This window comes from Rhineura floridana, chromosome 8 (genome assembly GCF_030035675.1).
Source record: "Rhineura floridana isolate rRhiFlo1 chromosome 8, rRhiFlo1.hap2, whole genome shotgun sequence".
Taxonomy (NCBI): Eukaryota; Metazoa; Chordata; class Lepidosauria; order Squamata; family Rhineuridae; genus Rhineura; species Rhineura floridana.
In genome coordinates this window covers 114,749,713-114,774,808 of record NC_084487.1, presented here as the reverse complement: position 1 = coordinate 114,774,808, position 25,096 = coordinate 114,749,713, and the positions used below count along the sequence as shown (strand labels likewise).

The window sequence follows — 25,096 nt, the reverse complement described above, 5'->3', positions numbered from 1 at the left end:
TAGCGATCTTGTGTTTCTTTCATACAAAAGATGGCATAAAAATAGTTCATTACATTTCAAAATGGTTTGCAGTTATAGCCTAATGTATTTTACAACAGTATCACAAGGTGTGATAGGAAATAAGCTACTATATATAAAACCAGAGAGGCTGCAGTAATGAAGATCCTGCACTGGCAGGGGGTTGGACTAGATTGTCTTTGAGGTCCCTTCCTGGTCCTTAATTCTATGATTCTCTTTCACAACCATGAGGCGTAGAAGCTGCATAATGAGGTGATGTGGAATGTAGAATAGGAACCAGTAAAGAGCCAGTTCATATTAGACACTGTGCTTATGAGCTACAGCTACATTCGGAGCATGATTCGGACTCTGCAAACCAGTTGATGTACCCATTTGTCATGAACACAGATAAAAAATTTGGAATGCTGCTACTCAACCTGCTTTAAGGGTGTTTAGAAGGTGGAGGGAAATGTCTCTTGTGCAAACAAGTATTATGCGCTCCCATTCTGTGGTACTCCGGGTGTTTGCTTAGGTCAGAAAAACACCATCATGTTTTATGGTTTTTCAGTAACTCTCTCTAAATACTTTGTCACAAGGCCAAATTACATGCAACATTAAATGTATCATTACCATTGCATCCCCCCCTTTAAAAATATATATGGGGGGAGGATGGTTAAGCGGGATCAGGACGAAAAAGGGTTATGTTGCTCCCTCCTTCCAAAGGTGCAGTTTGCCCTGGGAAGGTGGGAGGGAGAGCTGCCCTTGGTGCCAATGGCAGCTCTCCCATGAGGTAAATTGCAGGTAAATTGTGTATCTTCCATAGGACTATGGTGTACAGAAGGAGTGGAGAACCTCAGGCCTGGGGGACAAATGTGGAGTTCAATGTCTCTCGATCTTGGGACTATCCCCAGGCTACAAACCATCCATAGCTACATCCCCTCCCGCCAGGCCTCACTCCTCACCAGGCTTGCCTCATACCTTCCTTTAGTATTTTTGCCCAGCTGGAATGTGTCCTTCAACTCTGACAATGCCTCTTGCTTTCCTGGATGAAGGACATAGACGGTGTATGTAGAAAGAAGCCTACTGTACAAAGAAAAAAATTGTATTCATTGCTCCTCCCACTTTTGCCTCTGGTCCTGCCCATCACTGGCATGTGGCCTCCAGAAGATTGTCCAGATGGGAATGGGGCCCTCCATCGGAAAAAATGTTCCCTGCCTGTGTGCCATTGTCCCCCCCAAGCTGCTATTTTAAAATAATTAAACAGAATGCAATGTGCATGCTATGAGGTTCTCCCATTGGAGCTATCTTAGGGTCTGTAGTGTATACTTCCCATCAAAACAGTTTTGGGGAAACAGCGACACAAACTTTGTCGTTGAACTTCATTTTTTTGTTTTAGAAGTTTTTCCTTTTATACAGCAAACTTATAATCAGCATGACATGAGCCCAATGAGGCACAAACTAGAATCATCAGGATTACTGAGTAAGAGCGACAACCTCCAATATTTAACACCATAATCACTCTTTGCCATCAAAATGACTACAAATACCAGAATTTGGTTATTGGTTTAGAAAATGACCCTTCCTTGTTGAAAGAGTTTTGATGCGACAGTGCAACCCATGAGCATTCATCTAGGGATGAGGGAGAAATTTAGTAAATTCAGATGTCACGGGCAACATGTGCCATCTGTGCTTCAGGTTTTTATTGCCAAAATTATCTCCCAACTGTTGTATGGTGCCCAGATTAGTGCCTATAGTAAAAGAACCTCCTTTGAAACCATTCAAACCAGGTTCCTAAGGAATATATTGGGCTTCCCCTCTTGTGTCTCTAATACCATCTTACGCCTTGAAGCTCGGCTTCCCCCGATTGAGACTCGCGTATGGATTGCCAGTTTAAGTACTGGCTAAAATTGATGTTCTTCCCAGTTGGGCTGGCCCCCCTTGCACTATCTGACACCTTCCAGTCCAAATGGAAGAAAACCCTATTTGCTAAACTTTCAAGTTTAGGCTTTTCTCCTCCAGTCGTTCTTTCGTTAGGTTTTTTCTGAGCAAAGGCAGCCATTCTCCAGCGATTATTAGATGTGGAACTGCAAAATCATTTGTCTGTCATTGGCTCTAACAGGGGCATCACTACCAGGGTGCGGAGGGTGCAGCCTGCACCCGGGTGTCACCATGAGGGGGGTGACACCCAGAGCCGCCCCGCCCCGTGCCGTTGCCCGGCAAGGCTGCTCCAACTCCTCAGAGGTGGGCGGGTGAGACTGGGAGCAGCGTCGGTGAGGCGAGGGAGGCACGTCGGCATTCCCAGGCCTTCTCCGGCTGGGTGCCCCTCTGGCGCACGCCCTCCCAGGGGCATGGACAGGGTGGCTGGCCTCAAGGGTGTGCGCGCATGCCCAGCCACCTCGTCCATGCCCCTGGGAGAGCACGCACCGGAGGTCCGCACCCCCCCGCACTCCCACTAGTGACGCCTCTGGGCTCTAATCCTAATTTTAATCTCCATACAGAGGCTTTCACCCCTGCACAGTACCTGGCCTCTCTTCATATCCCCAGACATAGGAAAGCGCTCTCGTTGGCTAAGCACAACGTGTTACCATCTGCACTTTTAGAGGGCAGATACAGAAAAATTCCACTATCACAGCGGCTCTGCCTCTGCGGTGCCGGGGTAATAGAGTCTGTGGGCCACGTTTTATTAGAGTGTTTTTATTATAGTGACCTCCGATGCCTGTTTATTGCCCCTATTTTACAGAATATTCCTGGTAGGGATGCCGCTTTTTATGTTAAATATCTTTTAGCTGATCAAAAATCTTCAGTCACACTTAAGGTAGCGAGTTTTTGTGCTGTGGCCATCAAGCACCGAAAAACCCTGTTAACTCTACAACTTATGTAGAAGTGAGATTTGGTTTTAAATTCTGTAACGGAATGTATGTATATGTGTATTGTAGGCTGGTCTTTGACCGTAATAAAGCAATTCAATTCAATTCAGATGTCAATGGAAACCTACCTATTTTGCACTTTTCAAACTAACATGCTATCCAAAACAGCTAACTTTCAAAATTCACACATCTGAATTTTGTGATGTAGTTCTCTAACTAAATATTGTGTATAAAATGTGTATATCAAGGGAAAGTATGCATATATTATTGAAAGTAACATATTAAAATGCTTTATCTTAGGGAAGTCTGCTTGCAGGCATGTATCAGACAAAATTGCATACAAAAATTTGCTGAAATTTGCATCAAAATGCTGATGAATTTTCATGAGAATTTTTTTTAAAAAGCACAAAGTGATGCAGAAATGTGGAGAATTGAAGACTGGGAAGATGACAGATTTGTCCATCCCTACATTCAGCTCACCCTTAGAATTTTTTTTTAACACCCCAAGGAATGAGTTCCTTATTGCATCTAAGTCCTGGTGCTGATGTTTCTTATTTATGGTAATGAGAGGCATTGCAAGGCAAAGGAGTAGGGACCCCGTCCTTCAACATAAACCTAACTTTCTAATTTAAAAATGTGTTGTAAATTGCCTAGAGTGCTTTTTAACAGTGCTGTGCCAAAAATAAAAATAAAAAATCTTCCTTTTTTCCTGACTATTCTCCATCAATTAATGAGATACTGAATTAAAAATTATCAAGGGGAGATAAATTTCCAGTGAAATTCTCAAGAGTGGGGAATAGGGTTTTTTGGGGGAGGGGGGCTTACCTTATTTTGGAAGAGGCCAAGGTATTTTATGAGTATTCTTTCACTCCACAAGTCATCTTTCTGGTGATCTGCATTTAAGCAGTCATCCCAGGTCCCCGCAGTTCCTGAGAAACCCATGACCTCTTTTACTGTGTTTTCCTGTAAACACAAGACAACAGGGAAGCTCTCTACCAAGACAACCAAAAATGTTTTCCAGCCTGATGTGAAGGACAAAATAGTGCCCTCTTCCCCCATCCTATGTACAGAAGTCAACTGGCAGCTGCATCTTACTTTAATATTGGCAATAGGATAGCGTGGTCCACCACAACCGAGGGCAGCAAGCTGGTCTGGGGCCCCAGGACAGGCTGCATGGCATATACACCTCTCTCCTTCAACACATCACTGCTGCTTCCCACTCTTCAGCATTTGCCCCCTGAGATGCCTCGCTCCACCTAATGGTAGGGCCAGACCTGCTCCCATGCACTTGAGAGCTATTTTTTTGCAGTGAAACCTTTGTGTTTTTAACAAAATCAGGCAGAAATGTTTTTTTTTTAAAGTCAAAGGAAGAAATTCCCTTAAAAACAAAATCAGCAAGCAAACTAATCTGAGATGCTCAGTAGCTAAACTCCTAGGTCCTAATAAAGCCCAGAGGAAGGTATTGTAACGTAACCCCTCCCATGGGCTTTTTCACCTTAGGTAGCATGAACAGGTCAAAAGGCTGCAGAGCACTGGTGTAATGGTTAATTGAAAGAGGCACACACAGACACATACATACATCACCCTCTTTCATCTAGCTATGGTAAGGTAAGCTCAAACTCATTGTTCTTAAGAGTTTAGAAATTCTAAAGCACCCTGCAAATGAGGCAGAAAAACAGAAGCCTTTTTTTTTTGCAAGGAAAGCAAAGTTTCAAGAAACTGGAGGACAGATTTCACCATAACAGTACTATTAAAATATATTATAAATAGTATATGATGAAGTTACTCGTTGAGGAGGCCCTTATGCATAGCTGCTCAATTTGTGCATTTTTTCTCATCAAGAAAGGAAGCTGCATTGGAGAATGTACAGGTATTTGCATAAAATGCTCATATCATGAACATCTGTTACTTTATGTGTTGGATGGAGGAGAGGATGGGGTAAGGTCCTGCTGGCTCATATGTGAAAGGATCAACCAGCCAGGAAAGTGTATGAACCGAGACTATGTGGTTAGGTACAAATTGAGAAGAGAGTGGCTGAAAAGTGGGTGGGAACATTTTTTACAAAGATGTGTAATGCTCATATTTGTCCTGCTTTCTGCACACAGTTACAAACTGAAAGTCACAGTGAAATAAATTAGACTTGCAGATGCATGACGGTGCGGAGGGTAAAAGCTTCAAATTGTTTTGGAACAGTTGGAACAGAAGCTTGGAGTATTTGGCATCATTTTAACCATTTCCTGTTCAGTTCATACCATGGGCTAGGTGGACAGTTTGGTAGCAGTTAATTACAAAACAAAAACACAAAACCTGAATAGTCACCCAACCTGATGCCAGACATGGTGGCAAAATGCTGCCATGTTCATTGAGAAAGGAATTTTCAGTACAGACTTTTCAGTTCTTAATTGAATAACAGAGCAATCCAACCCACCCACCTGCCTTATCCTGGGCTGGGGTATGTGTGAAATGATTGGAAATGTCCCTCTGCTCAACTTTCCTGGCTAAGCCAGTTTCCTGTTGACCACACCGCTAATGTGCAGGCTGGCAGGATTCCAACTGGCGGGGGCCAACCAAATGCTCCAAAATGGGGTATCCTGAGGATAGAGATGGCAATGCTGAGTCGGCTTAAGTGGACGCCAAAATGTGTATATTGCAAAGATGACAGAACAGATTCTTGAAGAGGTGTGTCATACAAATACACTTGTTAGAGAAAGATCTGCAGCAAAGATAAGGAGCCTGTGGCCCTATAGAGGTTGTTGGACTCCAGTTCCTTTCAGCTCCAGCCACCATGGCCAGTGGTCAGAGATAAAGGGAGTCACAGTTAACATCTGGATGACTACAGGATCCCCACTACTGCTTTACAAAGAGCTGTGGTTCTCTCCCTGTGGAGTGTATATTTCATGGCAAGCCTGGATTTACTGCCTTGCATTGCTATGTAAAATAACTCATAAAAAATAAATATTTTCATAACCATTAGAACTAAGGAAAAATGTTAACTCCAAGATAGGAGAATGTTCTGCGTCTCTATACATTTTTTCCCCAAGAGCCCATATCCTACACTGAGACAAAAGGGACAATGCATGTTAATTCTAAACGGTATGTTGGGGAGTTAAAAATCAATGCCTTTGTTACATGGCAGAAGCCTTTATCATAACACCCTTTGAATTAAGCTCTATAGTCTGTATATTTTATGAGCTAAGAAGCCAATAGTGCAATCTTTCTGCAATAAATAATAGATTCTTGGAGGTTACTCTATCTACTACAGGGCACACACACACACTTTTAAAAGAGTTTGTCTTCTTTTTTAAATATGTGAAGTAGTGACCTTTTATAATTTTCTTTGCACACATCTAAAAGGCCAATTTGGCACATGTCTGCATGTACAGATGGATGCATGTGTGTGGAATCCTATGTGTGCATGTGTGTGTCAATATTGAAAACTATTTAGGAAATTTAATTTTGAAATCAGCTGACCACTGCAAAGGTTTTGACTTTTCCCAAAATGTCAGTTTGTGGGTGGGTAGGGAATGGGTAGGACAGTTTCCCTTGCAACTTCACAATTTCCATTTTTTTACGTCTTTACAAGAACAAAAATTCAGCCACTACAGGTAGTTCTTTATGCTATGTTGATTGTAAAAAAAATCCAACTAGGTGCTCTTCATGTATACTGATTGGGTCTTTTCTGGGATGACAGCTGACTGGAGAAATTTTGTGGAGTGGACAGCTTTGATGCAGACTGTTTCTCATGTTCATTTTTGAACTCCTTGCCAGTTTGCTAATGGGGGTGCATGCTCTTTTGAGTTAGATGGGGAAATGGTGCAATGTCAGAAGAGTTCTGAAATGAGCTGGTGGACATTCGGGGCTGGGAATGGCAGGCCCAAGACCCAGAAGTGTTGTTGTCCAGGCCCAACGGCGGAAACAGGCATTGGAAGATGGCCAGGAGTTTGGTAGCAATGGTGACATGCAATTGTGAGGATGAAAGGAATAGGAAGAGACAGTGCCCCAGGACCAGGAGCTCCCTCTGTGTTAAATGGAACAAAGCTCAAGGGTTCTGCTATGCAGGGTGCCAACAGGATTTCCTGGGGTCAGTACACTGTGTGGATTTGGATCCCTACATTCCCACCCACCCCCATATCCTGGCAACCTATTGACAGAACTGCTGCTTAGGTACATATATTACCAATATGAACAGTTATTCTGAATTCCTGATAACAACAACAGATAAACAGTATGTGCAGCTTCACAACATTGGTGACAGAACCCTCAGCCTAACCTATCTCACAGGTTTGTTGTAAAGAATAAAGGGGGAGGGAGGATCCAGGAAGAAATACGTGATGCAAATATATGTCCTATCCAGAGACCATGCAGTGAGGAAAAAAGCATGCAAAAAGGCACCCCTTGCTTTAATGGCAACATTCCATAGTCCTGATATTTTACAGCAAAATACCAACAAAAAAGCTTGCCAACACACACACACACACACACACACAAATACTCTCAGCATGTGCAGTTGGACTGAACCAAATCTCAGCCTAACCGACCTCACAGGGTTGTTGGAAAGACTCCATGCACACATACTGGAGGTGTAAAAATACATACACCCATTATAATCGTTTATAGTCAAAACCAGTTCGTCATTGCAGAATATTTAAAATCAGTTTTAGGTTCCTGCCAAATACCAGCAGTGTCACCTAAGTAAGGCCTGTCTAATTGATAAAAAAAATAGGAATGGAAGGGGGGTAGAGAGAGGGAGGGAGAGAGAGATTAACATAAACCTATGCAATGTCTACTGAAAAGTCCCATTGACTTACAGCATAATTCTAACCATGTCTACTGAGACGTAAGCCCTACTGAATTCAACGGGGTTTATTCCCAGGTATGTGAGGTTAGCATTGCAGCTTTACTCCCACAAAAGTAAACATAGGATTAACATCTCATGTGGAGAATGTTTTCAAAACAGGCTATGAATTAGACTGGTGTTCTTCAATTTTGTGTCTACAGATGTTAATGAAGTACAACTCCCATCATCCTTGACCATTGACTATGCTGTCTGGGGATGATGGGAGTTGTAGTCCAATAATATGTAGGGACCCAAGGTTGAAGGACAGTGAATTAGACAAATAAACTGCCCTGTTCAACAGCCCAGGAACATTTAAACTTGTGTGACTCCTTATATTTAGAAAACTGTTAACACATTGAAATGACATCCTAAGCTGCATGAACGCTTTATTTCTGTTCAAAAATTATTTGATAGATAAAATATATAATATTTTTTTGCAAATAATTTAAAAAACCCACCCTGCCTATATACACTTTTATTATCTTCATCACTGAAATTGTTTAGTGTGCATGCCTACCAAGATTCTGTTGTGCTGTGTGTACTCATGCTGGATGTGCACAGAGAGGAAAGTGGGTGGGCAAGGACACGTGCTGCTGCTGAAAGCTATAAGCTTACTCAGCTCACAAGCAGGAAAAGGCAGCTCTTTTCAAGACTTGCTATTGTCTGGTTTCAACAAATGTCTTGTCAGTCATAGCTGTGACTTCACTGATTGGCTAAAAACTTGAAGGGGTGGGGATTGGAGCAGCCGGCTAGCTCATTTCACAGAAGTTGCGGGAAGGGGGCAGCTCACAATTTGGTGTGCTGAGAAAGAAAGAAAGAAAGAAAGAAGGAAAGAAGGAAAGAAAGAAAGAAAGAAAGAAAGAAAGAAAGAAAGAAAGAAAGAAAGAAAGAAAGAAAGAAAGAAAGAGTCTGTGGCCCCTGATGGCCCTAGGCCCAATAGAAATCAGTAGAAATTTTCCCCATCTGTCAGTGTCCCTACTGCTATATATACCTAGTTCTTAATGAAGATGCTGAGGCATGAAGGGCTGGCTGAAGACCTTTTGCTATAGGGTGGCCATGTGTCCTGTCTTCCAGAGGGCTGTCTGGTCTAAATCCAGTTCAGAAACGAAGAACCAGAAGAAGGGAGAGTCATCAACAGTTAGCATCTGCATAGCAAACTGAGCAGGCACATGTCTTCCCCACAGTGGTGAGGTGTAATTCTGTCTAAATTGTAGTAATTATTTCTAAATTTGCAGCTATACATATATATCACCGTATGCAGATGTTGCGCAAATCTGTGCACCCTTCTTTGTCTGTCTGCATGTCACCACCCTGTTTTGCTGCCTGTGGCAATGGACAAGCTGGAGCCCCATGTACATGTATTCCATATACCGAAGCTGATCAGACTAGGAGTTGAAACTTACTTCCATGTTGGTAACATATTAACATTCTGAATTGCACCTGAGGGCAGCAGGGCAGGCTCTGGGGAGTTTTTCGGCTGATAAGACTGGTGCTCCTGTCAAAGCCCTGGTGGAACTGTGGAATGCAGAAATGACCCGGGCAGTTGACACGATCGCCCCTGTGCGCCCTCTCCTGTGTAGAGCTCATGCAGCTCCATGGTATGCTTTGGAGCTGAGAGCGATGAAACAGTATAGGAGACGGCTTGAGTGCAGATGGAGGCGAACTCCTGATGGATGCAATTATGCACTGGTAAGTGCCTATACTAAGTTGTATTTAGAGGCAGTGAGGGCAGCAAAGAAGCAACATTTTGCTGCTACCATTAAATCATTGATCTGCCATCCAGCGGAGCTTTTTAAAATAGTCCGAGGGCTATTACATTCTGGCCCTACGGACATGGTGGAGTCATCGCAGGTACGCTGTAATGAATTTGCTAGGCACTTCCAGGATAAAATCTCTTGCATCCTCCAGGACTTAGACTCCAATGTTGTAGCAGTAGAATCGAATGAGGTGTCCAGCGCACAGTCTCGTCCTAATTTTCTGGATGAGTTTCAGTTGGTACAGCTTGAGGACGTTGACAAGGTGCTTGGACTGGTGCGTACGACCACTTCTAAGTTGGATACTTGCCCTTCTTGGCTAATAAAAGCTAGCAGGAATGCAACAGCCGGCTGGGCCAGGGCAGTGATTAACGCTTCATTGCGGGAAGGAGTGGTCCCTGGCCTCCTGAAAGACCACTCCTGAAGAAAACGTCCCTGGACCCGGAAAACCTTAACAACTATAGCCCGGTAGCTAATGTCCCATTCCTTGGCAAGGTCCTGGAACGAGTGGTTGCCAACCAGCTCCAGACACTCTTGGATGACACCGATTATCTGGATCCATTTCAGTCGGGTTTTAGACCCGGTTTTGGCATGGAGACAGCCTTGGTCGCCCTGTATGATGACCTCTGTCGGGAGACAGACAGGGGGAGTGTGACCCTGTTGATTCTCCTTGATCTCTCAGCGGCTTTCAATACCATCGACCATAGTATCCTTCTGGGACGACTCACTGATTTGGGAATGGGCGGTACTGTATGGCAATGGTTCCGCTCCTACCTGGTGGGTCATCTCCAGAGGGTAGTGCTTGGGGAGCATTGCTCGGCACCCTGGGATCTCCAGTATGGGGTCCCGCAGGGGTCAGTTCTGTCCCCCATGCTTTTTAATATCTATATGAAGCCGCTGGGTGTGGTCATTAGGTGCTTTGGAGTGCATTGCCATCAGTACGCTGATGACACGCAGCTCTATTTCTCCTTTTCATCTTCTCCAGGTGAGTCTGTTGGCGTGCTGAACCGATGTCTAGCTGCGACAATGGACTGGATGAGAGCTAACAAACTGAGGCTTAATCCAGACAAGACTGAGATGCTGCTGGTGGGTGGTTCTCCTGACAGGATGGGGGATGTTCGACCTGTTCTGGAGGGGGTTGCACTCCCCCTGAAGGAACAGGTTCGTAGCTTGGGAGTTCTTTTAGATCCATCCCTGTCACTTGAGGCTCAGATAGCCTCGGTGGCACGGGGTGCTTTTTACCAACTTCGGCTGGTGGCCCAGCTATGCCCCTATCTGGACAGAGAGAACCTTGCTTCAGTAGTTCATGCGCTGGTAACCTCAAAATTAGATTACTGCAATGCGCTCTACGTGGGGCTGCCTATGAAGACGGTTCGGAAACTACAGCTTGTGCAGAATGCAGCGGCCAGACTGCTCACGGGAACCAGACGGTTCGACCACATAACACCGATTCTGGCCCGCTTGCACTAGCTGCCTATTTGTTTCTGGGCCCGGTTCAAAGTGCTGGTTTTGACCTACAAAGCCTTACACAGCACAGGACCACAATACCTGTTGAAACGCCTTCCCCGTTACGAACCTGCCCGTACACTACGTTCATCATCAAAAACCCTCCTCCGAGTTCCTACTTATAGGGAAGCTCGGAGGGTGGCAACGCAGAAAAAGGCTTTTTCTGTGGTGGCCCCCGAACTGTGGAACGATCTCCCAGAGGAGATATGCCTGGCACCAACGTTACTATCTTTCCGGCGCCAGGTTAAAACTTTTCTCTTCACCCAGGCTTTTTAACATGTTTGTATGCGCTGATATTGTCTTAATTTTTTAACATTCTAAACTTTTAATGTGTTTATATTGTTACACGTTTATTGTATTTTTGATGTTTCTTGTCTTGTGAACTGCCCAGAGAGCTTCGGCTATGGGGCGGTCTATAAGTTTAATGAAATAAATAAATAAATAAATAAACAGACCTTGAGCATCTTGCCACTGCTCCGCATGATCCAACATCTGCTACCTGAGGTGGCTACCTCACGCTGCCCAATAGTAGGGCCGGCCCTGTGTGCCAAATGAAGTGGAACACTGGCAGCAATGGTCATGCTACATCCAGAAAGGATGATGTCCTGATAACAAGTAAACAAAATAATAACATATGGCATTTCCAAACAGATAGCTTGTTGAGGGTAACACACATAGCTTGAAATGTAATCAACTACATTTTAAAAAGTGAATATAAATAAAGTTAGAGGGGAAAGATCTTGAACTTTAAATGTTAACTGTATGTATGCTGCCCGTTGGCTGAAGCTGCACTTTAGATTTAAACAAAACTTTAGATTTAAATAATGAAAAGGAAGTATTACAGTTATGCACAGACACTGTATGCTTTCTACCGTCCAAATCCCCTTAGGAACAGCTTGAACATTAAAGGCCTTATATACTAGGTAGTAAGGGAGAGGCAGAATATGAGAGAAACACCTGCTTGAGACGGCAAACTAACTTAGCCAAAGTAGTTAGAAGATGCACATAAACCCTATTTGATACCCATAGATAGTGAATGTGTGGACTAGCCCCACCCCTGCACATCTATTATGCCCCCAGATAATGCATGGTCCGTATCAGTCGGTAAGGTGCCTGTGTGTGCATGGATGGATGCATATAGAGCTCCCTCTATAGAGACGGAACTCTGATTGACATCTGAACATCCCCTTTCAGACTGATGTCAATCACCCATCAGCCCAGGGTATGGCCAGTGCATACATTGGCACCTACAGAGCAAGGCGCATTATATATAACTTAGCCAAAGCAGTTAGAAGATGCACATAAGTCCTATTTCCATGTGTGTGTAAGAAAATTAAATAATCATTGTCTTTCAGTCTCAAGATTGTATGTTTCTGACTTCTGCCTGAATTTAGTTGCAGGATGAAGGCTGGAAGCCTACGGTCACTTACATGGGAGTCATTCCTAAGTATTCCTATTCAGTATACCTCATACAAACAATAGGTACATAAGACAAATGATTTAAATGTCTCTCGTAACAGCAGCCGATGAATGAAATTGAAATAGTTAACATGAAATGTATAGTACAGGTCTGGTTTACACATGGCTGAACGTCATTTGATTTCTCAATCCTTGATCATTTGCAGCTATATGCATGAACCAAATCCATGGAAAACTATTATGTGCAAGGTGATATGAATAGTCTATATGTAGTATTAAGTCTACAGTGGCTCATTCACACATGCAAGCAGCCATCCTGCACTAAGTCTGCAGGTGTGAAGCTGCTCTGTGTAGACTCTGAAGAAACAGAAAGGAATGGCATAATAGCTAACCTTGAGTAGCAATGCTGAATTCATTGTTTATCTTGTTTTCAACTAACTGATGTGGGTCTTAGCATTATGGGAAAGTCAGCAAATCATAGGGCAAGCTAAATGAGAAGTGGGCGAATGCCTGTCACTGATTTAGTTTTCAAAAAACCCCACAATTAAATAGCCTCTGGGAGGGAGATCAGAATTGAGATCATGCTTTGCAGTGAAGGTTTTTAAAAACCCATTCCTTTTCTCAACATTGGGGTCCCAGCACAAATCCTCTCCCCTCAAACTGCTTTTCACTTCAAGGGAGATGTTTCCATTGGCTCCAGTAGATCTTCCTGGGATGAAAAGCAGCTTTGTCAGGACACTGACATGGAGTAAAAAGGTTAAACCCATCCTTTTCGCTTTATGGGATCCAGATGACCTGTTCCATGTCTGTGTGTGTGTCTGCGTGTGTGTGAAAGAGAGAGAATCAATGTGAATGCACATTTCATGTATTGTATAGTTTGGCCTCAGTATAACTAACTTGCCTTCAGAGGAGAAGTTCAGAAAGCATGTTGGAGAGCAAATATTTATAATCTATTGCTATTTAAAGAAATGAGCACTAAGTAACTGGCTTTTTGTAGATCAGATTTCTGAGCATATGAATGTCATTGGTATGCCAAGACTTTATTCATTGACCTTTTTTAGGCAGAGAGAACAAAGGTAACTCTTGTGGAGTAAGGGTCAATAGCTATTTACCGAAGGTGTACACTGGAGCTTTGTTTTGATCGGTATGAAAAAATATTACTTGCAAAAGTGCTAAGAGGCTTTACTTTCTAATGGCTCATTTAACATCTAGGCTTTAATGCTTTTCTTGGTGACATTCCCAGATTCATAAGGCATGCAGCTTGGATTGTTTTGCAGGACATCAAAGCCATCATAATTTTTTAAAAATCTTTACTTATATATATTTCTAACAAACTTTTGAAAGATTGGGATAGGATATCAGATCCTTTGGTGTGATCACTTGAACTTATTCATGATGCCTTTGAAAACTAGGAAGGGGTATAATTGAGCGTAGGCGTATATGAATGAATGATTGTGTCATACTACTTTGAACACAATATTTTATAGTGAAGTCATTCAGTTGTGAGTAAGGATGGGAAACCAATTAAATCTCAGTTCACATTTTAATGCAAACTTGCCTAATCTACACTTCCTGAAATAGTATATGAACCAAAATGCATCTCTTCTTTGAAATTCACACTTCACCAAATTTTGCAGTGCAGTTTTCCAACCAAATAATGTGCACGAAATGTGTATATTAGGGGAATGTATGCATAAAAATGCATATATTAGGAGGGAGAGCAACAGACTTGGAATATCTTAAGGAAAATGACTCTTAGACATGTATTAAGATGAATGTGTACTAACGTTCTGATAAATGTTTGAAAGGCCTTTTTAAAAAGAAAAATACCAAACTGATGTGGAAATGTGGAGACCTGAACTTAAGATAGGAAAAATGAGAAACTGAAATGAACAGATTTGCTCATCCCTACTTGTGAATCATCATGGCGGCTCACATATTTCTAACATCATATACCTGATCACTGACTGGCAGCTTAATGTGTGAAATGATTCCTTTGAAAAGCAGTTGAGATTCATAGGATGTTGGGTAATATATATTTTAAAGTCATTTTATTAATCCTTCATTACACCACACTTAATAATACATAATAATAACATTCATCTGCAGAAATTATTAACAAAACCATATTCTAAACATATAAAAACCGAACACAAAACTGAAATTAATAAGCAGAAGCATTATAACATGTGCAAATCATTTCCAAATAAATGTTATATAAAGCACTTTTATCCTCGCCAAACTTCAACATAGACCGAGGAAACTGGATGCTTCTTCATTTGTGTAGGAAGTAAAGTCAAACCACATTGCTAAAAATTGATCCTGAGTGGTCTGTCATGGGGATACTTCTGAGTTTTTCCCCCTGAAAGGGCTATTTTGGTAGACTTTCAAATATCTAAAATGTGGAGATTAAATGTCTTCCAAAATTTTGCTATTGCTGCCCAGGCTACTATTAATAAATGCGTAACTGCTTCTTTATTACTACATCTCTATCCAAGCCAATGAACAAAATCAAGAGAGCTAAATACGGAGAGGGGAATCATACGACAGTTCTCTCTATAGTGTTTCTTTTGTGATGCCCACCCATGTAGGCAAGGTGCCATTTGATGTTCTGCCCTTTAAGCAATGAACACACATTAATTTCAGTGGCACTTACTTCAAAGTACAGGTCTTAGGGCTGCCAATTATTTTTTATCATAATTTTTAAAATGTCCAGTACTATGAAAATCATGAAAACTTCATACCATCATTTTGTAAAAAGAATGAAGAATAACTGCCTTGAAGATTTGCTGATTAGCTCCAGTCGCTTTCTGTCTTGTCTGTGACTTTTCTTTCTCCCCCCCCTACTCCTTGCTCCCATATCACTGCAGCCCCTTTTCTGATTTTCCACCTTCTGTTTGGGTGTCTGATTACAGTTATTCTAGAGCTGTACCAATCACTCACCTGGTCAACGTCAGTGGTAAATGTAGTGCTCTGGAGAAAGTTCAGAATGTTCCCTAGACTCTGTCCTTTGTTTACCTTGAAGTTATGAAACCAGGCACCTGGTTGGCCACTGTGAGAAGAGGATGCTGGACTAGATGGGCCACTGGCCTGATCCAGCAGGCTCTTCTTATGTTCTTATGTTCTTAAGAATCTGCCAATAGTTCTCTCATTTTCTCATTTTCCCAGTCTTAAATTTGGTTCTCCATATTTCTGCAGTAATTTGCACTTTTTAAAAAAAAAAAAATCCTGATGAAAATTCTTCAGCATTTTAGTGAGAATTGTTCCTAATAACCACATTTTTTGTAGGCAGTTTTCACTAATCTACACATTTTTGCAAGCAATTTCTCCTAATATCATGCATTTTTGTATGCTATTTTCACTATGTCCATTTTCACAAACATTTCCCTCCCCCCCAACATATATGCATTTTTGTAAACAATGTTTGGTTGGAGAACTGCATTGCAAAATTCAGGTAAATGCAATTTTGAAGGATGACTGCATTTCGGTCCTCATATTGTTTCAGAAAGTGTGAATCTGACAGCGTAGGCTTTCAATGAGAACTGAACTGAATTTCTCCCCATCCCTACCTGTTGTTTGCCTGCTTGTCCCCTGATTGACCATTGATTTTAATACATTTTAAAGAAGTAAATAGTCTTCTTCCTGTGTATTGTGACCCTAATCAATTGAGAATCCTGTTGTGAAGCTAACATCAAATTTGCATGATGATTTCACTGAGGGCAAGCAAAGCCAATTCAGTGTAAAGGCCTTGCTTATGGCATCACATTGGAAGCACTTTGGATGGGCAAACACTTTCCCTTCTTTCAGTGCCAACAATGGCACTTGTGATAAGTGCATTCCTTCTTTCTAGCTTAGCGCAGAGGTAGCCAATGTGGTGTCCTCCAACCCCTATCATGCCTGACATCTGGCTGGGCCTGATGGGAGTTGGAATCCAACAGTATCTGGAGGGCAACATGTGACATCATAGTTACCCAAGAAAATTGAGTCTCAATAGATTCTAACTAATTCATATCTTAATAACGTTAGATGACCTTTGTTTCTGTGGGGCTTTTTAGACAAAATTGAACCTAGTTGCCATAATATGTGATGCTCTCATTTATTAGTTTAATATATGATGTGCTTTGAAAGGCACAGCTGTACATAATAATTTCCATTAAGATAACAGTGTTCTTTGGGTGAACAGATAAAGCTATTCCATTTGCTTTATGAGTATGGCTAGTTACTTAAGTGTAAGAATAATGCATTCAGATTCTGACAAGGCAATTATGTAATTCTTGCTTAAGTAGCTGATGGCATCACTAACTCTTTGCCTTTTTATTGGCATCCTGCATCATTTGTCAAGATGTGATTATGCAACTAAGGAAAGCACATGCATGAGTTTCTGAAGCTGTGGCTCCTCTTTCTTTTACAGAACTGCAAGAAACGAAGACCGCTCAGTTTTATGCTCTTTCCCATCACCCCTTAGACTACAGGATATTAGTGATGGATGAAGATCAGGACCGGATCTATGTCGGCAGCAAAGATCACATTCTCTCTTTGAATATCAATAATATAAGCCAGAACCCTCTGAGTGTAAGTTCACAAAGTGCTTTGGGAATCCAGGATTGTTTTACTGCATGTGTCTGCTTCCAAAGAAAGAGGGAAACGGTGTTTCATCATTATCCCATTGTCAGGCAGCATTCCAGGTCTGCGCCTTCACTGAACAGTTGCTGCTTGTATATTAGGAGAACAATGTGTTCAAACAACGCATTTAAGGTATGAAAGAAACAAACCCCTCTCTCATAAGGGATTATGGAGGAAATTGAATCCCTTTGACTTCCCCCATAAAAAGACATTGGATTTATTTGTCTGCAATTTGGCAGGGTTGGTCCTCCCTGGAGGGGCTTCTGTTCAGTGCTCGGGACCAGGATCTAAAAGACTATCTCACCCCTAATGTACCCAGTCAGTCACTGTGTTCTGCAGGTGAGCACTTCCTGCAGATATCATCTTATCAGGTGGTCCATTCTGCACAATATGGGAATTGAGCCTTTAGTGCTTTCACAAGCCAGACCCATGGAAACTGCTGGGGGGAGCAAAAGCCTTGGAATAAGAGGATCCCTGTGAGGGGATGGGCTCTTGTCTCTTTTCCCCAAAGCATCCCTCTTTAAAGCAGCTTTTTAGGGAAACCAGAGAGCCAATGTGGTGTAGTGGTTAAGGTGCTGGACTATTACCTCAGAGACCAGGGTTTGAACCCACACACAGCCATGAAGCTCACTGGATGACGTTGGGCCAGTCACTGCCTCTCAGCCTCAGAGGAAGGCAATGGTAAACTCCCTCTGAATACCGCTTACCATGAAAACCCTACTCATAGGGTCACCATAAGTCGGAAGTGACTTGAAGGCAGTCCATTTCCATTTTGAGGAAACCAACAGAGAAATTTCCGTTGGCACTCTAGGATGCTACTTAGAAGAGCTGCTTCCAGAAAAACGGCTGGTAGGGAAGCCAAAGCACATGGCCTCAAATCACAAAGGTTCCCTAGGGACATGTGCGCTTTTACCTTCCAGTAGAATTTTTTCTGAATAAAGGTACCAAGTTGGTAGTTTGTAGTGTGTGTGTGAGGGGGGGGAGAATCTTGAGGGTTCTGAGCATTCTTGTATGGGTGAATTAAAAAAAAACTCGGAGTTGCTCTGTGCTGTCTCTGCTTCAATCTGTGTTTCAGATTGTGAGCCACTTTGCACGAAACGAAGCTCCGTGTTTCCCCATTCATTGTGATGCGGAATTTAAAAATGACTAACTTTTTTTCCCTTGTAGCCAAAGTGCAGGAAATATACACTCCCAAGAGTCCATCCAGAGTGGATTAAGTTTGCCAAATTGCAGAAACTTGCTGCAGGGGGTTGCTTCTTTCTTACCGGAAAATAATTGGTTGAATGGTGTGCATTCTTGTTCGCAGATTTTTGAAAACGTGGCAGTTCCACAGAAAAAGAAACACAGTACAGAAACAGAACAACAGAATGATGCAAGGCTTTGTGAGGGACCCGTTTCAATATGGGGGGTTTATTGGCATTACAGTTTGACTTGAGAATAGGGATGGAAAGGCCTGTCAGTTTTGGTTCTCTCCATTTCTCACATTTCCAGTCTTAAATTCGGTTCTCCACATTTCTGCAGCAATTTGTGAATGGCGTTTTTCAATCCTCATGAAAATTCTCCAGCATTTCAGTGTGAATTTCTCCTACTGAACTCATATTTGTATTCGGTTTTGACTAACGTGCACATTTTGCAAGCAATTCCTCCTTATATAATGCATTTTTGTATGTTCTTTTCACTAATATATTCATTTTCACGAACCTTTCCCCCTAATATATATGCATTTTTGTAAACAATTTTTGGTTGGAGAACTGCATTGCAAAATTCAGTCCTCATATTGTTTTAGCAAATTTGATAGCTTCGGCTTGATGCAAACTGAATCAAATTTCTCTCCCATCCCTACTTGCGGGGAGGGAGTCACCCTAATTCATCTCATTATTCAGTTGGTACAACGTGCTGCAGCCAGAATGCTAACTGGGGCTGGTTACAGGGACCATACTACCCCCCTGTTAAAAAAGCTCCACTGGTTGCCAGTCTGTTTCCAGACACAATTCAAAGTGCTGGTGATGACCTATAAAGCCCTATACGGCTTAGGTCCAGGCTATTTATCAGACCGTATCTCCCTGTATGAGCCTGCCCGGGCCCTGAGATCCTCAGGAGAGGCCCTTCTCTCAATACCCACATCTTCTCAAGTACGACTAGTGGGGACGCGTGAGAGGGCCTTCTCGGTGGCTGCCCCTAGGCTTTGGAATTCCCTTCCTAGGGAGGTAAGAATGACCCCCTCTTTGCAGTCCTTCCGCCGACAAGCAAAGACCTTCCTATTCCAACAAGCCTTTGGAATTGAAGGCTGTTAAGAATAGGGCGTGAAGGGTGCTGCATTGCTAATGTCTATTATATTATTTTTAAACTAGTTTGAACTCTTTTAGCTATATGTGTGTATGCTTTTAATATTGGAAATAGTTTAATCTTATTTTTATGTAAACTGTATGTTTTTAATTATATGTATTTTTATCTGGAAGCCGCCGTGAGTTCCAGTTTTGGAAAAATGGTGGGGTATAAATAAAGACAATAATTATTATTTGGGCCCCACACAGAGTCAGTGCTCACCACCTAAAATAGATATACCCATACAACTTTAGCAAGCAGCATTTTTAAGCCTATTCTGAATTCATTTTTAGGTTCTATAAGATTTTTAAAAACAGGAAAAAACAGGAGGGACAGTAGGAGAATGGGAGTTTTCCCCCCAAGACAGAAAAATGTGACTGTCCCAGTTGAAATGAAACAGCTAGAGAGCATGCGTCTAACAGAATTGGATTTTTTGTTATAAATTGTCACCACTCTAATTCAGCCTTTCCCAACCAGTGTGCCTCCAGATGTTGTTGGACCACAAATCCCATCAGCCTCAGTCAGCATTGCCAATGGTCAGGAAAGATGGGAATTGTGGGCCAACAACATCTGGAGGCACACTGGTTGGGAAAGGCTGCTCTAATTATAGGGGAGGGGCATTTTATCTTCTAATCAGGGAAACAAATCCCAATGTTAAACACCTTTTTTAATCTTTCAAAGTCTAATAATACTTGTATAGTGATTTCAAGTCTTGAAAAACTTTGCATGCATTATTGTGTTTTAATCCTTGCACTAGCCCTGTAAGGTGAGTTAGTATTATTATTCCCTGTATTGCAGATGGAGGAACAGAGGCTGAGGGAGAGCCACCTGGCAGGCATGAAATTTGAACCGCCACCTTATGATCTGTGTCTAATATCTTTCCTGTCAGAACTAGCTCCAGAGTTGAGGGGGACCATGGTAAAATGACATTTTATGGGATTTCTCCCATAAGTGGCCTCCTTTCCCACCTCTGACACCTGTCCTGGGCCCCCACTTTTTTTTTCTCAAAAAAAATCAATGTCTGTTATAATTTTTCAGCAGCAAGAGACTTCCAACCACCATCTTTGCCTCCACACAAGCTGAGTAATTCTGGAGCATTGGGGTTAGAGATGGCTATCCTCAAAAAAACGTGACCCCAATATATTGTGGTTGTCACATTTTTTGATAGTGACCATCTCCCCCCCCCGACTTAATGTTGGGGGCACTGGGGACAAAGCCAAGATGGTGGCTAGAAACTACTCAGTACGAGAGCATCAGTGGAGGAAAAAGATTGAAAACATTGTTTTAACAGATTTTTAAAAAGGTCCCAGGGCAGGCATCAGGAAATGAGTCATCCCAGGTTGTTTGCATCCTGGCAGCAACCGAGTATGTCTTAAGACGATGCCGGGTCTTTTCCGTGTTGCTATTCATTGGGCTAAATAGCCATACCACGGGCAGCAGAGAACATACTCTCCATTATTTCACAGATGCAAAACAGGGACACATTTATTTAGAACACCCTTATTTCCACATCAAGCATCACTACCAAAATACTTCCTCCCTCACTATTGCACATTGCTGAAGGCTCTTGTCTTTGCTTTACACCATATTTATTTGTTCTGCAATACCATGTCCAGCCTAGGCTTCTGAGGCGGGATGTGTTAGTAAGATGGTTAGATGGTAGCAATTCTTTCTTTCTTTCTTTCTTTCTTTCTTTCTTTCTTTCTTTCTTTCTTTCTTTCTTTCTTTTTTAACAGTGAATCCAGTTGTATTTATTATAGGTTAGCTGCAAAAAAATGCATTAATATTTGTTATCTGGCAATTTGGAAGCATGATGGAAATGATGCTACTGCACATGTACGTGCTAACAACATTTTGAAAAGATATCCTTAAATTTTCGTTAGGGACTGTTCATGGTTAATGGGGACAAATAGAGCATATGGGAGGCATATGCATGCAACCAACACGTTTTAAGAAGTTTTTTTTTCTCGCAATGGATTACTCAGATGAACAGGCAGACCATGGTTTTGAAAGGAAAAAACTATCTGGTCCATTCTTTGAGGTGATTGGCTGCAGTAACAACTTTCACGCAAAGCATCTTCTAGTGCTTACATGCTTCATTTCATCCCGTATCTCTGGCTATGTAGATGTGTGACCATGGATCCACTTGCAGAACTTGACGTTGCCTTGAAAAATAACCTCCCCTGTATTCAGAGCAGTAAACTTCCTATTTATTTAGATAAATCATTTTTCTCATGCCATTCAGGAGAAATAACAATAAATGATTTAATTATTAAAAAAACCTTTGAAGACATTGAACCATTTTAATACAAAACTTGATAGGTCCCTATTCAGAGGACCTTAGGCTTACCCTTCTCCTATTGAAATCCATAGGACTTTAAAGTTAGTTGTGGATAACTCGTCCCTTAGATTTCAATCCAGCATAGAGTGCAGTCCCACTCCCACTTCCAATGTCAATAAGTGATGTTAAAATCAGCTTCTGCTGATATTCATGGACTTGGATTTCAGCTCTAGAAAACTAGAAATACTTTCTCAAATGAAAGGCCATAGGCCATTGATAGAGCACATGCTTTGCATGCTTGGAGAAAGTACCAAGTAGTGCTGTGCTCCCCTGCCCACCAATTTCACAAAACTGCTTCACCCCCACAAATCAGTTGATCATTTTTTATGCCCCTTTCATGGGGGTGGGAGAATTTCAGTGAAATGTTCAAGGTTGGGGACTTACCACAATAATTAGCATTACAGGGTGGCCAAGAAGTGTGGATGGTCCTCTTGCTTCTCTCTGTTACTCTGCATCTTCTCCCTTGAAATACCCATGGGAGGATGTTACATTATAATGTCCACTCCAGGAAGGACAGTGGTTGGAGAGGCTGCCTGTGGTGAGAGAGAAAGAGTGGTAAGATTTTTCTAATGGTTCCTAAAAAAAAAATAGGAGTGATGTAAAGATTGTTTTTTTAAAAGATTAAAAGGAACAACATTTACCCTTCTCTGTCACCTTGTAAGATTAATTATAAAGGTAATAGCTAGGAATGTTCTCATCTGCCAATTTCACTTTCTCATTCATGGTTTCCAGCAAAAGATGACACTATTATTCACCTATTAGAACCTCCCTCTGATTAGCTCAGAGTAGAATTTTATCTTCAGAATAATATTGTATAGATGGGGAAGACAATGTTGTCGGATGAACAGGGATCTGAACTAGGTTTCCCTCATCCAAACCCAGAACATCAGCTACTATACAAGACTTCTCCTTCCCTGACAGTAGAATGGCTGTTGACACTATTTCTTTGTGTACCTTGATTTCTGTGTGTGGTAGAATTCTTTTAGTGGATATTTAGGAGTCAGGATGGAGCATAAGGAAAAATATAGGCAATGCCCAAAATGTTCAGGATCACAAGTAACATCATAATTGTGCCAAGAAAGTCTATGCAAGCCTTAGAATATCTGCAGCATCCTTCTGCCAGGTAAGCTGCTACCTTTTGCTTCACCTGCAGTTTAGCACTAGTTTTCGATGGCACCATGCATAGAAAACATTACAGTAATCATTTCTCAAGGTTATAAATGCATGGACAAAAGTTGTTTGGCCTAAACGTGAAAGAAGGGGGGGTGGCCTCTTTCCTGGCTGGATGTATCAATGGAAGCATTCTCATCTGCTGCAACAATTTAGGTGCAGAGATAGATTCTCCAAACCTTGATGACCCTGAAAAGTTGAACCCCGCTCCATTCATATATATTTATCAGGATTTAGTTTCGGTGATCCTCACATATACCCAGCCCCCAATGATTGAAAGATGCTGTGCAGACTAGCGATAGAATAAAAAGAGTGTTGGACATTGGGACAATGGAGAAATTTGATTCAGTTCCAAACAATATATGAACCAAAGCACAACCGTCCTTCAAAATCCACACTTCTTTGAATTGTGCAATGCTGTTCTCTAGCATTCTGCAGTCTTCCTGGGTGTCTTAACTCCCTGAAAATCCCATGATGTTCTTGGCTGGACTTTTCTGTAAATGTGGGAAGCTGAGGAGACTGTCTATTGCGTGCCTGAAAGCTGTTCATTGTTATCATTGCTATATTTTTAAAACGAGTATTTTTTACTTTTAAAGAAGCCTGTGTGGAATTTTTTTAAAAAAAGTTAAAAGAAAGGACTTCTTTTAAAAACAAAATCAGCAAGGACTCCAATCTCAGGGGATTGGCAGACAGCCTCCTTGGCTTCCTGAACTTCAGAAGCGGCTTGGCTAGTGGGGTGGTGCCGTAACACTTCGCATGATGCTAGCTTTCCATTCATAATGCTAGCATGCAGGCCTTCAGCAGGAGGACCTGCTTAAAGTTAGGAAAGCAAGTCAGGCATACAATTGCACTTAATTCTGTTTTCTTTCTTTCTTTCTTTCTTTCTTTCTTTCTTTCTTTCTTTCTTTATTTATTTATTTATTTATTTATTTATTCATTTATCCATCCCACTCTTCCTCCCAGAAGGAGCCCAGGGTGGCAAACAAAATACTAAAAGCACTCTAAAACATCTTAAAAGGCTTTAAAATATATTAAAACAAAACATTTAAAAACATCTTTTTTAAAAAGCTTTAAAACATCTTAAAGAGCAATTCCAACACAGACTGGGATAAGGTCTCTACTTAAAAGGCTTGTTGAAAGAGGAAAGTCTTCAGAAGGTGCCAAAATATTTTTATTCTTTTATTCACTGTGATATTTGATCAATTATCCAAACTTGGGAACCACCAACCCACAGTGCCTCCGTCTTGCTAGGATTCAGACTCAGACTACATGAAGCTACAATGAAAGTATGGATAAATGTATCATCATTCATTCATTGTGGTCAATTTTTGTTACAAATGGAATGGAGAATGTTGTTTAATACAATATATCAGCACTACATTTGTAAATACATGAATACAAGTCATAAACAACAAAATTTATTATTTATTTATTTATTTTATTCAGCTTATATCCCGCCCGACTAGCAAACAGCTCTCTGGGCGGCAAACATAGAAACATATACAATAATAAAATTACAAGATCAATATAACAAATATAAAAGCACATCATCTAAAATACCAATTACAACATTTACATAAATAACTTAGATTAAAATGCCTCAGAGAAGAGAAAGGTTTTAACCTGGCGCCGAAAAGATAATAGTGTCGGCGCCAGGCGTACCTCCTCGGGGAGACTATTCCACAATTCGGGGGCCACCACTGAGAAGGCCCTAGATCTTGTTACTACCCTCTGGGCCTCCCTATGGGTCAGGACCCAGAGGAGGGCCTTTGTAGTAGACCGTAGTGTACGAGCCGGTTCATAACGGGAGAGGCGTTCCTGCAGGTATCGTGGTCCCGCACCATATAAGGCTTTATAGGTTAATACCAACACTTTGAATCTGGCCCGGTAGCATATTGGAAGCCAGTGCAGGCGAGCCAGAACAGGTGTTATATGCTCAGACCGCTTAGTTCTTGTTAGCAGTCTGGCCGCCGTATTTTGCACTAGCTGTAGCTTCCGAACCATCTTCAGAGGTAGCCCTACGTAGAGCGCGTTGCAGTAGTCCAAACGTGAGGTTACCAGAGCATGAACCAAGCCGTTACATCTCTTTGTTTAGTTTGCTGCCGCCTAGGCCATCACTGTCCAGGGGTTGCTGCTGATTACTGGGAGGGAGATGAGGAGGAGCAAGATGGCTGGAGGATCAGGGTTGTCTGGGTGCAACAGTGGGAGCACAGGATTGGCTCGACTGGTACACTTATGCGGACAGCCCTGAAGCAGT

At 41.9% G+C, this 25,096-nt stretch overlaps 1 protein-coding gene across 5 annotated transcripts in view; it reads left to right on the top strand.

The window, feature by feature from the left end:
* Window positions 1-25,096, top strand: part of SEMA3C (semaphorin 3C) — a 223,093-nt gene that overhangs the window by 90,897 nt on the left and 107,100 nt on the right. For all 5 annotated transcript variants that reach the window (XM_061582155.1, XM_061582157.1, XM_061582156.1 and 2 more), the window contains one exon: window positions 16,792-16,952. In XM_061582155.1, coding sequence (XP_061438139.1) covers window positions 16,792-16,952 — 161 coding nt within the window. The remainder of the gene's footprint in view (window positions 1-16,791; window positions 16,953-25,096) is intronic.